At 50.1% G+C, this 12,759-nt stretch overlaps 2 protein-coding genes across 2 annotated transcripts; both read right to left on the minus strand.

The window, feature by feature from the left end:
• Positions 1 to 178: 178 nt before the first annotated feature.
• Positions 179 to 2,845, minus strand: BCR38DRAFT_444481 (P-loop containing nucleoside triphosphate hydrolase protein). Its single transcript, XM_040860942.1, has 8 exons — positions 2,823 to 2,845; positions 1,856 to 2,728; positions 1,569 to 1,797; positions 1,433 to 1,510; positions 1,216 to 1,371; positions 1,088 to 1,153; positions 836 to 1,033; positions 179 to 761 (listed from the first exon to the last, which is right to left on the minus strand). Exons 2-8 carry the CDS (start codon positions 2,720 to 2,722, stop codon positions 409 to 411), a joined length of 1,947 nt encoding a protein of 648 aa, XP_040712707.1. The 5' UTR covers positions 2,723 to 2,728; positions 2,823 to 2,845; the 3' UTR covers positions 179 to 408.
• Positions 2,846 to 8,090: 5,245 nt separating this feature from the next.
• On the minus strand, positions 8,091 to 11,758 carry BCR38DRAFT_444504 (uncharacterized protein). The gene is made up of 2 exons (XM_040860943.1): positions 8,758 to 11,758; positions 8,091 to 8,628 (listed from the first exon to the last, which is right to left on the minus strand). The coding sequence occupies exons 1-2, from the start codon at positions 11,293 to 11,295 to the stop codon at positions 8,440 to 8,442; spliced, it is 2,727 nt and encodes a 908-aa protein (XP_040712708.1). The 5' UTR covers positions 11,296 to 11,758; the 3' UTR covers positions 8,091 to 8,439.
• Positions 11,759 to 12,759: the final 1,001 nt, after the last annotated feature.

Raw genomic sequence — 12,759 nt, forward strand, 5'->3', positions numbered from 1 at the left:
TGAATAAAGGCAGGCTATTCCACTGGATGTCGAACTGTTGGCTAAGGATGTTCTATGCCAGTTCTGGGTCTTGCCCGCGGTGTGGATCTTTTCTATGGAAAGAGCAAGGTCCCGAGCAAGGCGCATTGGCGAAGGCTGTGCTATGTTGGGCTGTAATCAAACCTAATTTTAGCCACATCGGTGTAGTAGAATTTGTATACATCTTGAACTTATTTAACAGCCAATCTATTCTTGAAATCAAGGGGATCTCTGCTCTGGAACAAAAAGTGAAAAGAGCGAAAATAGCCATAAGGGCCTTGAGTACAGAGTGGCATGCCGTTTAGCCGCCTATTTGAGAGGGCTGATCGTGGCTGGGCGTCAGGGGTTCTGATACATCCGAAGTTTTGTTCCTGAAGGTCTAACAATACATCATACACCGTCAAAAGTTCCTTCCTTGACTTTCAGCACCATCTCAATATGTTCCAAAGCCAGTGGAGCCTTCTTCTGCTTCGATAGCAAACGAGCCGTTTTAACAATATTTTTTATCTGTCTTCCATTAATCTCGTTCTTCGCTAGAATATCCAGGTCTTTGTCGCTCAGTCGGCTCTCCAAGTCTCCCATCCCAATGAAAGTCTTCCAAATATGGAGCCTGCTCATGGCATCCAGGGCTGGGTAGTGGATGGTTAGATGGATGCGTGATTCAAAAGCAGTGTCGAAGTTGCTGATATGGTTGGAAGTGAGGAACATTAGACCTCGGTAATATTCGAGCTGCTTCAGGAAGACTGAACGAGGTGGATGAGTAAGCCTTGGCTGGGCAACACAATTTCACAGCTGAGGGAAGCGGACAAGCACTCACTCGAGATGAGACGGTTGCGCCGTATGTCGTTGGTCATTCGGGCCTCAAGGAATATATCGCACTCATCGAGGAGCAAAATGGCGTTCCACTTGGTGGTGAGCTCCAGAACTAATTCGAGGGAATCTTCGACCTCAGCAGCTGTCTCGCCCAGTTCGCCTGCACTCATCGAGTACAGCGGCTGGCGCATCTCCTCGGCAACTAAGATTGTTCAGCAACGGACAATCACACTGCTACTAGGCTGGGCAAGCGAACCAGATTCCGCCGTGAGGGTTTTCCCAACACCAGGCTCTCCGCTAAGCAACATTATAAAGCCCAGGCCTGTGGTTACGCCATTAGCAATATGCTTCTTTTACATTATCTCCAAATACTGCTCGTCTCACCTTTTCCGGAAACCACATCATCAAACTCATCGTCGCGGGACATTTGCTCTTGAACGAAGGCACAGATGATATCCTTGTAACCATGAGGGAGAACAAGCATGGCGAATGCATTCTCGCTCCAGCGTATTGGGCCAACATTTTCAACGTAGAACTCAGCTATGGGATGGATGGCCATCTTAGCAGAGAAACTGGTATTTTATTCGCATGGAGCTCTTACCCCAGGTTTTGGATGCAAGGCAGTAACCTCGAATTATGGGAGTACAGAGCAAGCGTTGCTTAGGAGTCAGAGATTTGGCTGCTGCCGATGTTAGTCATGGCTCTGGTGGGTATAAATAAGTGGGAAGCTGGCTTACAACGATCTAACAAGCTGGTTTCCCGGTGCTTCTCATACTTTTGTAAGACCTTTTGGAACTTGCGAAAGGCCTGGCTGGTTGCCTGGTATATCACACAGTGGGTGCCGTCGAATAAATCGTCATCAGCCAAGTCCACATTCGAATCAGACTCCATCGACTCAAGATTAGGCCCAGGCATACCGTATATGCTGAATGTATGCGGGTCGATGATGATGCGGCTGCTTTCCACCTTCATAGAAACACCTAGTGAGCACACTGCGGCTAGTTTCATGTAGTCTGATACATACGTGGCGTTGTCGAACCTGCCTGGAGGACCTGGCGGTGTAAAATCCCGAGTATGACATATGATGGAAACCATTGAGTTGCTCGAGCTTCTCGCCGCGTGCATGGAGTCGATCGACAAGGCGCTCAACGTCGGGATAAAGGTGGCTGGGGATGGCATCGAGGTCGACGAGCTTCTTCACGCCGTCAAAGGCGCCGATTTCGAGTGATGTTGAGACGTAACCAAAGCTCGACCCGTCGCAATCAATATACCGACATTCCAAGGAAAAGAACTCTCCGCTCATACTAGCTCCGTACCTGCTATCCCTCAGTGATACGATACGGTCCTGTCCATCAAGATGCTTGGTGTAAACTTCCATGTTGGGGGCAAAGATGGCCCACAAGTAGTTGAAGCTGATTACGTTGTTCTTGGTGAGGTCCTTCATGGCCTCGATGTGTGGCAAGATTTCCTCACTGAGGATGGAATATAACATATCGAGGTGTTTCTTGGTGTCCTGGTCCTGCTCTTCCAGCCGGAGTTTCTCGAAACGGTGCCATCGATAGTAGAAGGGATGAAAAGGAGCCTTAAAGGTTAGCTGTTTGAGATGGGTATTGAGACTCTCAAACCCCACAAATGTGTCGTCAAGGACCTTCTTGATCAAAGGGCTGTGGACAGTGATGGAGTGTAGCGCAACTTGGTTAGTGCTTGGATGCGGTTCGCGGCGTACGATAAAAGCGCACTCCTGGGCGTAGGAGCCGGCCTCAATATCCGTGCCACTATTGTCTGCAATCCATTCGTTCCAAGGCGACCGATCGTCGGGTCGGTATAGCTGCTGAATCTTTGGTCTCATGCCCAGACCGAACTCGGGAACATAATCGGAATCGACACTCATCCCGGACTGGCTCTTATTAACTTTTTGCAGTGTTTATCATGTCTGAAACGCACCAAACTGCTAGATGTTCTAGCACTCCTTTGATATTGGAGAGAACTACCTCTTTCCGACATGTCTCAATACTGGCGGATTGAGATTCTGACAATGTGAACGTCTAATTTGGTGAAGTGAAATACTTGAACGATAGTTCTGCGAACTTCAAATGGATGGAAGGTAAAGTCGTGTCCGTAACGGTCAGATATGAAATGCGCTCTTTATTTGCCCTGTCAGATATTGCGGTTAGTCATGTGATTTAGGAGCGCGCTTACGGGAAAAAGCTGCTATGTAGACCCCTGAAGCGGCAGCAGCATACAACTAATGCAAAACTCCTTCATTTTGTCAACCTGCACAAATATACGAATCGATTTAATTCGCTATCCAATATGCACCTTCTTCACGCGGAATTCAAGGTACGCTACGAGTTCGTTAGTGACAATATAACAGGATATGCGATCCTTCGACATACCTGGAGCGCTGAGGAGGTCACCTTCGAAGACACACTGGGCAATATAGGCGAGAGAGCTGGCTATATTGGTGATGATGTTGATGGGACCTATTCCCAGGAATATGCAGCACGGAAGGGCTATCTATGGGCAGTAAGCACGAGCGCTACACCCAGAACATTGCCACATAGCTGGTGTGCCTGTGCCACGCAACACATACCAAACCAACCCCCTCATCCTAGAGCCTTCCGCGTGGCAGGAACGAAATCCATAAAATGGACACGCGCATACGCATGAAAGGCGGCTCTTGACATATTAGTAACCGGCGAAGCCCTGACTTGCAAACACCCGGGTAGGCTAAGACACAGGGCTATGTCAAGATCGAAGGCTGTTGTCAACAAGCCATCAATGAGGGCCTTGAATATGTCTGCATCGACGCTTGTTGCATTGACAAGCCCGTCAGTGCCGCGCCTTCCGAGGCAATAAACTCAATGTACGTATCAGACATATAGTCCTATTCTTCAATCTTTTGTTTCAGCTCCTCTTCAACGCCAACATCGACTCTAGCAGCCGCACGCGAAGCATCTTTCACCTCCTCCGTCATGGCAAAACCCGGCGAACTGGCTATACTAAAATTCTAGACTTCGTATTTTCTTCGTTCAAGATACAATAAACTGCGGAATAATGCATAACGTCCTACACCTACATCCGGGACACCCCCACATGTGGGATGCCCTAAAAATGACACTGTATATTATAACCATTAACTTCAACCTTTTTTTACACTTATTCTAATGCGACTACAATACAGCTTTCACCGTCACTAGGGTTTTCAGACTCGCTAGACTCATCTGTACTATCCTCAATTTCACCAGCCTCGATTTGAGCCTTCCGAATAGCCTTGATATTAGTAAACTTTGAATTTGGGCTCATCTTGACCTTCCTCCGCTTCCTAGCCCTACTAGCCTCAAGCTCTGCCTCTATTACCTCAATCTTTCGTTGTGCGACAGCTAATTGGTAGTTCTTCTCATCAAAGCCCTTTTGAACTTTCCGAAAGAGTAGCCGCTGGGTATTTGGATCACTATCAAGCTTGCCGAATAAGCTGAGTTGATCTTGGAGCTCATCTCTCCTCTTAGGCGTTGACCAGGCTACTGTTGATGTCTCTAACGCCCAGTCCTGACTACCCTTACTATCAGAGTACCCTTTGCAAATCTGACTAGGCTGTCTGATTGGTGCTGACGTATTCTCAAGGAGCAGGGGGCTCATAAGGGGTCTAGCTATGCTCGAAGGCCAGAGACCAGTATATTTCCATCCACTGATAATGTTCTTAGCGGTCAATGCTGCTAGACGTGCCTTTCTATAGGAGAGGAGAAAGTTTCTCTTCCCTACGACAGTAGTAGTATCCCTTTGGTCAAGGTAACCAAGCTCCTTCTTATAGGCTGCCTTGAGGGGTCCAAAGACTGACTGATCGAGAGGCTGGAGAACGTGGGATGTGTGTGGCGGCAAGGAAAGGAAGTGTATCTTGTTTATGAAGCAGAGGTACATGAACTCTGTCGTTTCGTGGCTACTATGCCCATCTAGGATAAGTAACCTAGTCTCTTCAGGGTCCTCTGGTTAAGTCAAAGGAATAAAGATCTTTTGTAGCCACTCAATAGCCGTAGAGTCTGACGTTCACCCATTCTCTGTTGCTGTAAACCTCCAGGCTTCGTATGGAGTCAAGTCCAGAGGAAACCACTGCTGCTGGACAGACTTCCCCTTGTATATCACAAGTGGGGATAGTGCAGTACCAGTCGCAGAGATACACTCTATAAGAGATGTCCACGCTCGAGATCCAGGCTGTTTCTTCCGTATAGAACGAGTCTCAGATGATCCTAGAACAAGACCATTTGATCCTCTACCTTCTAGAATACCTGTCTCATCCATATTGTATCGATTCGAGGCCTTAATAGCTTTGATCTCAGGGATAGCGAGGTATTTGAACCATTGCCTGATCACATTAGCTGAGGCTCCATTAATACGCTGGGAATCGATAGCTCTGCTTCTCTGGACCTTGACTGAAGGGTTCCTCTTGATAAAAGCCTGGACCCAGTTCTTTCCAAGTGGTTCGGTATCTCCGTGGATCTGTAGGATACGCTCGGCGAAGTCTTTGAGCTGTTGATGGGTTGGTGGGAGGCCTAGGGCAGCCTGGATTCGAACCCATTCAGCCAGATGGGATTCCTAGGCTGGAGAGAGCCTCTGGTAGTCAGCGAAGGCTATATCTCTTGACTGGGCTCCTGAATCCGTCGTGAAAGAGTAGACCTTGGCACACCATGCTCATATGCTGCTTTTCGGAGGCTTTGACCGGTAGCTATTGCTTGAAGAGCTCGATAAATATCATCTTTGGTATATTGACTCATATCAGTGTTGTCAGAGAACAGAATGCCATAGGCACCCGTGGGTGTCAGGACACTGAACGCAGGACACCGGTGGGCCGCCGGAGGGGTGTTTCGGACAAAAGACTCCCGAGTCATGATTACAATCTATGTGAAGCTTTGGGATGACGAGAGTCAAGATCCTTGGCATCGCCGACCCTGCTGTTATGCCGGGTCCAAGCGGCGGCCTAGCTATCTATATAAGGACCATCTCGAAGTAGGATAGGGAAGGAGTTGTCAGAGCCACAAGTGTCATCCGAGGCGGGCCGGCTTCCACCAGGTAGGAAGCCGTTTGTGGCGGCTAGAGAGCCGCTTGTGGCGAATGAGAGCCGTTGAAGCCGTTTGCAACGGATAGGGAATCGCTTGGTTGCAGATAAGGAGCCGCTGTCCAAGATATTGGCCGAAGTCGGAGGAACACAGACATACGGAAGCAAACATCCAGAATCCGAGAGAGAACCTCGGCTGGCTATAAGTAAGGAGTCGAGACGGAGGAAGATAGAGAGGGCAGAGATCAATGCATCACCGTGGGAACCCCTACCTGAGACCGCCAGTGACCACCCGGTGCTACGTAGGAGGGACGCCCGTTACTCCCCATCACTCTGTACTATTGCCTTCGGCCTAGCCGTACCCTGACAAGTGTAAAGAAGACGTACGTAAAATTTTGTAGCGATTGAATCGATATTGGTAAAGAAAAAAGAGGTTGAAGTTAGAGGCTAGCGGTGTTGATGAGGCATTTTTGGGTGTCCCACATGTGGGGGTGTCCCGGATGTGGGTGTGGGACGTTCAGCTTATTCTCGCACACCTATAGTAAATATAACAAAATCTTTGAAGAAGAACTAATCTTCAAGGTACCTCCAAAATGTCGGAAGTCTACTAAGGGTAGCCGGTAAAGCACGTCGTAATTATCAAAGAATGAAACAAATACAGCTCGAACAATTCAATATCTCTCAAGCAAAAACACGCCAGTACGCTCCATGCAGATAACGGATGCCTTCCCATCAACGCAGTCTACTGGGCTGGTACCCTGTGATACCTGTTCGACGGTTGCTGCCCAGGGGTACCACATCTGCTGCCTGTGCACCCCTCTTATCGGTATAGGCACCGGGGGCAAGAACTCAAGCAACTGCATTGGCGGTGGCAGTAAGTAGGAAATGCCACAGGTGGTCACGACTGGCGTGTTCTTGTTTGTCAGATACTGAGATGTTTAAGTTTTGAGGTAAGTGAGCAAATGAATAAAGATGACATCGAACAAGAACCACTGGCCTTGATGTACACCACTACGGTACCATTCCTGTTGTCTGCAATGGATAACAGGCAGGGTCTGCAACAGCGATACTGGAACCCTTTATCCCCCGTCTGACCCGCAACGAGACCTGATCCGTGCCATCATACAATTATAAACCATCCCCCATGGGACACAGTCGGCCGTAAGACAAGTCACCATTCACAAAACGCGTCCCCGCTACTGAGGAAGTGCGAAATAGTCTCGCGCGGTGGCGTCCTCTGCGTTGGCGCCAGGCCGTGTTATCGATCTGGCAAGATCTGTGTGACGACGCCATTTTTCTACTGACACTATTATCGGACTTATTGCAAGCTATAGCAAAGCATATAATTGAATTCGTCTCTGATCTTTCCGAGGAGAAAGGGGTGAAGATAGCCGTAAAGGCCGTAAGTACAGAAAAAGCATGCCTTTTGGCTGCATACTTGAGTCAGTTGATGATACACCAAAGGTTCGCTCTTGACATTCTAACAGTTTGCTGTTGTCAAGGGTTTGGTGCTCAGGGTCCATCCAACATGAGTCAACTGGCTGCATTAAACTAAAACACAAAGACAGTCGTTGAAAGTCGAAGGCTGGCGCGGTTTCGATAACTACGATAATGACAACGATAAAAGCGAGTTCTCGGTGTGAGGCAAGATGTGTGAGGACTGCGATCCCCGTTTTGAGGAGTTCTCAGTCGCCCGGACCATCCTAGATGACCGTTATATCTTCAACTTTGGCGACGACTGGGAGCCCGTCTTTGATGCCCTGCCTGGACTTGCCGGGCCGGCGCAATCGCGACGGTAAGTGGTGGGTCTACGAGGAGCGGTGTAAGCCTAGTGGTATCCTTAGCAAGAAGTACAAGCCAAGGGGTGAGATTGGAAGCGTTCTGTACGATATAGAAGACTGTAGTGTAATTTGGATCTGCTAAGCAGATGAGCAGTCTTACTTCGGGGTTTATACTAAACACCAGCCAAACGTGATGACATGTGTTTTTCGGTATAGTCAATGTGAGTGTGTCTATTACTATTACTCAATGGTATGGTGCCTCGGAGTAACATAGCTATATCGACCTTTCCATTCTTGATCTGGCTAAGGCTTGACCATACCCCTACCGCGCCTTTAGATACTAACTGCGCGAAGTGGCACGCACCAATTGCGCAATTCGACCCATCAATCACGGTTCCAGACCTTACATAACTCTGAATAGAGGAAGGTAGGCAAGAAAAAAGGCTCCATGGAAATATATAACAACGAACCACTATACTATAGAGCAAGCATATCTATCGAACGAGTTCCTCAGGTCTTATTCGTGCCACCACCAACCCAAACCTCTCCCCTTCCCTCCTATCCGTCCATCAGGGACCACTGTAGAAATATCAAAAAGAAGACTGGCACAATGACCACTCACCCTTTCCAAGCCCCAATCCAGGGTAAGAACGCCAAGCAATGCAACTCCATCGAAGCTTTTAACACTCAGCCCGAGGCATAAAGATAGAGATAAAGTGAAGAAAATATAACTTTCATAGAGACAGACAGAGTACTGGCAATCCGATTCAATTCTCACTATTGATCCCACGCCAGACCGCTCGCCGCTTTCGCTATGATAGCCCCGACTTTATTCGTTATATTCTGCGCGAGCCCCCACTCGCCGGCATCGATGGCGTCCCGGATGGCGGGAAAGTACGCCTCGTCGTATCCGGACCACAACTGCGGGCCGAAGATGACATGGACAAATTGTGTGCGGTTTGGTACCTATTTTCTCGTTGTTAATATTGTGCTCTACTTCTCAAGGGGTTACACTTGATTCGCCATGGGTGGAGCGAAGAACCCATGAGATGGTGTCAGGGGTCAGGGGGATAGATACAAACGGGGGCTACTCACTCCACCACCAAAAGCGGGAAACTCTAAGTCTAGTAATCCGGTCTCGAAATCGGCCATCTTCGCGTTGTACTCGCACCTCTGCCTGCCAAGTCCGTTAGGTTCCCAGCCGTTGGCGCTCATGACACTCTGTGACCATTTGTCCTCCCACTTGTCGAACTCGATCACTGCCGCCTCCACCTTCTTGATGGCATCCCGGATGGGATCGACGTTGAACCTCTTCGTGGTGTCTGCGTTAGCACCTTTGCTCTCGCCCCACTTCCACAGGTCTCCGAGGTAGCGACCTAAAGACAGCGCGTACGCGAGGAGATCGAAGGGCAGGATGGGCCGGTCGGCTAGCTCGAGTGCGAGTAGGGCCAGGACTTGGCCTAGCAGGGTGTGGTATGCGAATTCCGGGTCGCCGACATTCGACATCCAGTCGAAACTGTCGTAGCTCGAGTGGTAGGGGTAGCGCTCGCCTTCGAACCGGATATCGATCGAGCTGGTGCCAGCCATGTCCTGGAACGCTACATAATCACTCCCGGCTCCGAGGCCTTCGAGGCTCGCCCCGCGCTGCTTCCATAGTTCACCCAGCGTCGCGTTGCGGTTGCGGTCGTGTACTCGGTCGAGAACATGCTGAAGAATCTTGTTGAACATGGGTGATGCAGCGGCATGGAATTCAGTCCCACTGACAGCCGAGTCGAGGTTAATGTATGCAAAGGCGTTTTTCCGCAGGGCGTCCATGTTGTTCTCGACAAACTCTGTGCTGCCGATGAGATTGTACTCCTCGGCATCCCAGCTCATGAACTCGATCGTCCGCAAGGGCCGCCAGCCCCTCGCCACGAGATCGCCGAAGATGCGCGCGACTTCCAGCATGACAGCCGTGCCAGAGCCAGGATCCGTGGCGCCAAAGCTCCATGCATCTCGATGGTTTCCAACAATGATGCTCTTCTCGTTCTGTTCGATACCAGATATTTTGGCATAAATGTTCCAAATCGGCTGTTGCTCGTTTTCATCTTGCTCATTCTTCAGCCTCACGATAGGGGACGATGAGTTGCCGGACCACCATTGGACTTCAGGGACACCCCCTTGCCATTCGCTGGGGCATGGATCACCGAAGCCCTCAATGTGCTGGAGGAGAATCTGCGCATCACGCCACGCCAGCGGTATGCTGGGGATCTGGACCAGGCCTTTCGTTTGAGTCAACTTCTCCCGCGGCTGTCCTGGCTTGCTTGCCCAGCCTGGGGTAAGCACATCTCCCACCACCCAACTCATCAAGCTCACCGCACCCCTTTGCACACCGTCAGCAGGCATGAATCGTCCCTTGGGCGCAGGCTCGCCCTTCAGAAATCCGTCGTCAGCCGGATCACTGTAGATAATGCAGCCGGCAAACCCAGCCATCTCCGCCGCTTTGACTTTGAGCGCCCGATCTCCCTGGGAACCATAGTACCGAACCAATGCGATGGCCCCTTGGGTATCGATCCCGCTGTCGTGCAACCTCTTAAAGTCCTCTCTGCTACCGTAGTTGGCGTATATTAACGGTCCTTTCACATCACCTGATTTAGAGTGTCCATGAAACACGAATGTTTGGCGCCCAGCGGTCTCGCCGCCAACCTCATCCTCTTCGATTTTGGCGCTCCATTTGGCCTTCTTCCCATCCTCGGACATGATTTCCACAGCCCGTCCGCCGGCTTTCGGGTAATTCAAATACACGTTGTATTCGTCCACCGTCACATCTTCCAGCCCACTCTTCAAGAATGAGTTCCGCACATCCATTGCGAGTGCATAGTCGCCTTCCGTGCCGGCAATATGCGCATAGCTGGTCAAGTGTTTCAGCGTGTCCTGCATGCGCTGCGGGTCGACGCTATTCTGGACGAATGTCCGTACGCTTTCGGGATCGAACATTTGGCCGCCTATACGCCTCGTTATGTTGTTGAACACGTCACTCATGAAGAGTAGATAGAGGAAGCCCATGACGAGGATGACGGCCAGCAGGCGACCGACCAGAAGCAGGCTTGCCGAGTTGCTCATCTGGACCTTGGGGAATTTGCATCTCCTTCTTGTGGTCCTCGATTCGGAGCCTGGTTCTGCGGCAGCCCCGTTGGCACCGTCACTTTCGCGGGGAAGACGGACTGTCATGCGTGGGAGACGCCATCGCCACCTCCATCTCGGGAGGGACAACGACAAGCCAATCCGTTTGCGCCATTGGGACCCTGACCTCAACTCGGGACCGTTTAATGGATCTTCAATGTCCAATTCCTCTATATCCTGACGTACTCGCGAATCTTCCGGCTCGTATTCTTCGTCGCTGGCTAAACTCCATTGGGAATCCTCATCGTCTGATTCCACGTGGGGTGGTCGGTAGCCATTTGGCAGCCCTCGATCGCTGGGTCTTGAGCGTGATGACGTCAACAGAGATTGCGCTTCTCTCTCCGCATCGGGTCTGTCGTCGATGGGCGATCGTGGAGGCGGCCAGTTTGCGTCGGAGGATGAGCCGTGTATGGCCTCATCATACGTGGGAATGGGCGGTGCCGGATCGTACTGAGACTTGCCGGACGGCATCTTCGCGATATTATGTTGCGATCAAGCCTTATTGTTTGCTGAAATCCACCATTTGCGGTTCTGATTCTGAAATATGGAGCGATGTATTCGACCAGGTGGCGAGTGAATTTGAAAGCAAGCGATTACGACGGTCGGATAAAGGAGTGAAGTAGCAAAGAGAAAGGAGAGAGTGGATGCGAGGTAATGTACTGGCTCATCAGTCCAGCTGCCAATTGAACAGACATAGGAAACGACACTGGGACGTTCTCAAGATATGAAGGAAAAAAAGCCCGAGATGGAATCGAGGCTGATAGTTAGTGGTGTCCAATTGCCCTGGAGATCTGCGACGACGTATTCCGTACGATAGCGGCCCTGTCTAATGTCGCACGGAGCACGCGGTATGCGGCAAAACGGGTTGATGGGCCCGATAAAGTTGTTCAGGGGCGTGGGGCCAATCCACTCACTGATTGGCTCCTCCACTGCCACAATAGCGGTCCTGGGCCAACTAGATGTGTCCCTAAGTACAACACAGCTTCGGTCTTGATTATTGAAATTTCGCTTGTCAAATAACGTGAATGTACACCGAGCTGGCCACCCTTACATAACCTCGCATAGAAATTTTACGATAGTAAAACCACAACGCCGTAAATCGATTGAAACTACTCTGAATCTTCCTCTCCAGAAGATGGCAATGCGATCTTACAAGTTCGCGCATTATGCCCAGTCCCGTTGCAAATACCACAGCGCCTCGGGCGCGTTTTTACGCGTTTGGAGGGTGCTTCGGGGGACTTGGTACGTTTTTGCCGCTTGTCGGAGACTAAGTTTTTGGTCATTTTTGAGAGCTTGAAGGGCTAGCATTAAGTCTGCTTCGTTGTATGACTTTGCCATAATTGATTGTTGAGAAAATCAAACATTAAGTTGGCCGGTCGCGTTGGCGCATGAAAGTGGCCAGCTCGGTGTCATGGCCAGCTCGGTGTACATTCACGTTACGTCGATTCCAGAGTAATTTCAACAGAGACCAATCGAGTTGTTTCGAGTCTGTTGCGCTTTCTCTTCATTGCAGAAAAAGGCCCTAGGACCACTCAATTGTCCCTTCGTTTCAAGCCGGTCGCATTCATGGAGCAACCTTACTCAGAAGTGGCAAAGCATCATAGATAGACCATCATGAGCAATCCTTACATGTAGGTCCATGAATCGGCCGGCTGGATCACGTTCTTCAAGGACTGCGTTGTTTTCCCCCTACTAGTAACGCGAATGATTCAAACTGTGCATCTGGTTGACCCGTCACTCAGTATAGTGATGTGGCAAACTCGTTATCGTGACCAGTATCATACCAGGCCAATCCAACTGCGGAAGTCAGTACCAAACGACCCAAACACCCTCCGTCAATACTCTATCCCCTCAATTCTCTACCAGGCTCTGATCAGGCTCTGGTCAGCGTCCAAACGAACGAAAGTGAAAAGTGCATTCATCCCAGCCCGTTCC

The sequence above is a fragment of the Pseudomassariella vexata genome (assembly GCF_002105095.1).
Source record: "Pseudomassariella vexata strain CBS 129021 chromosome Unknown BCR38scaffold_12, whole genome shotgun sequence".
Taxonomy (NCBI): Eukaryota; Fungi; Ascomycota; class Sordariomycetes; order Amphisphaeriales; family Pseudomassariaceae; genus Pseudomassariella; species Pseudomassariella vexata.

What these genes read in the sequence shown, in the direction of transcription:
- BCR38DRAFT_444481 (XM_040860942.1), bottom strand. Translation starts at nt 2,722, where the DNA reads ATGAGTGTCGATTCCGATTATGTTCCCGAGTTCGGTCTGGGCATGAGA. An exon ending in TGATGTGGTTTCCGGAAAAG is followed by an intron (nt 1,154 to 1,215) that starts GTGAGACGAGCA and finishes GCGTAACCACAG; the next exon opens with GCCTGGGCTTTATAATGTTG. An exon ending in GCGCAACCGTCTCATCTCGA is followed by an intron (nt 762 to 835) that starts GTGAGTGCTTGT and finishes CACCTCGTTCAG; the next exon opens with TCTTCCTGAAGCAGCTCGAA.
- BCR38DRAFT_444504 (XM_040860943.1), bottom strand. Translation starts at nt 11,295, where the DNA reads ATGCCGTCCGGCAAGTCTCAGTACGATCCGGCACCGCCCATTCCCACG. An exon ending in TTCCCGCTTTTGGTGGTGGA is followed by an intron (nt 8,629 to 8,757) that starts GTGAGTAGCCCC and finishes ACGAGAAAATAG; the next exon opens with GTACCAAACCGCACACAATT.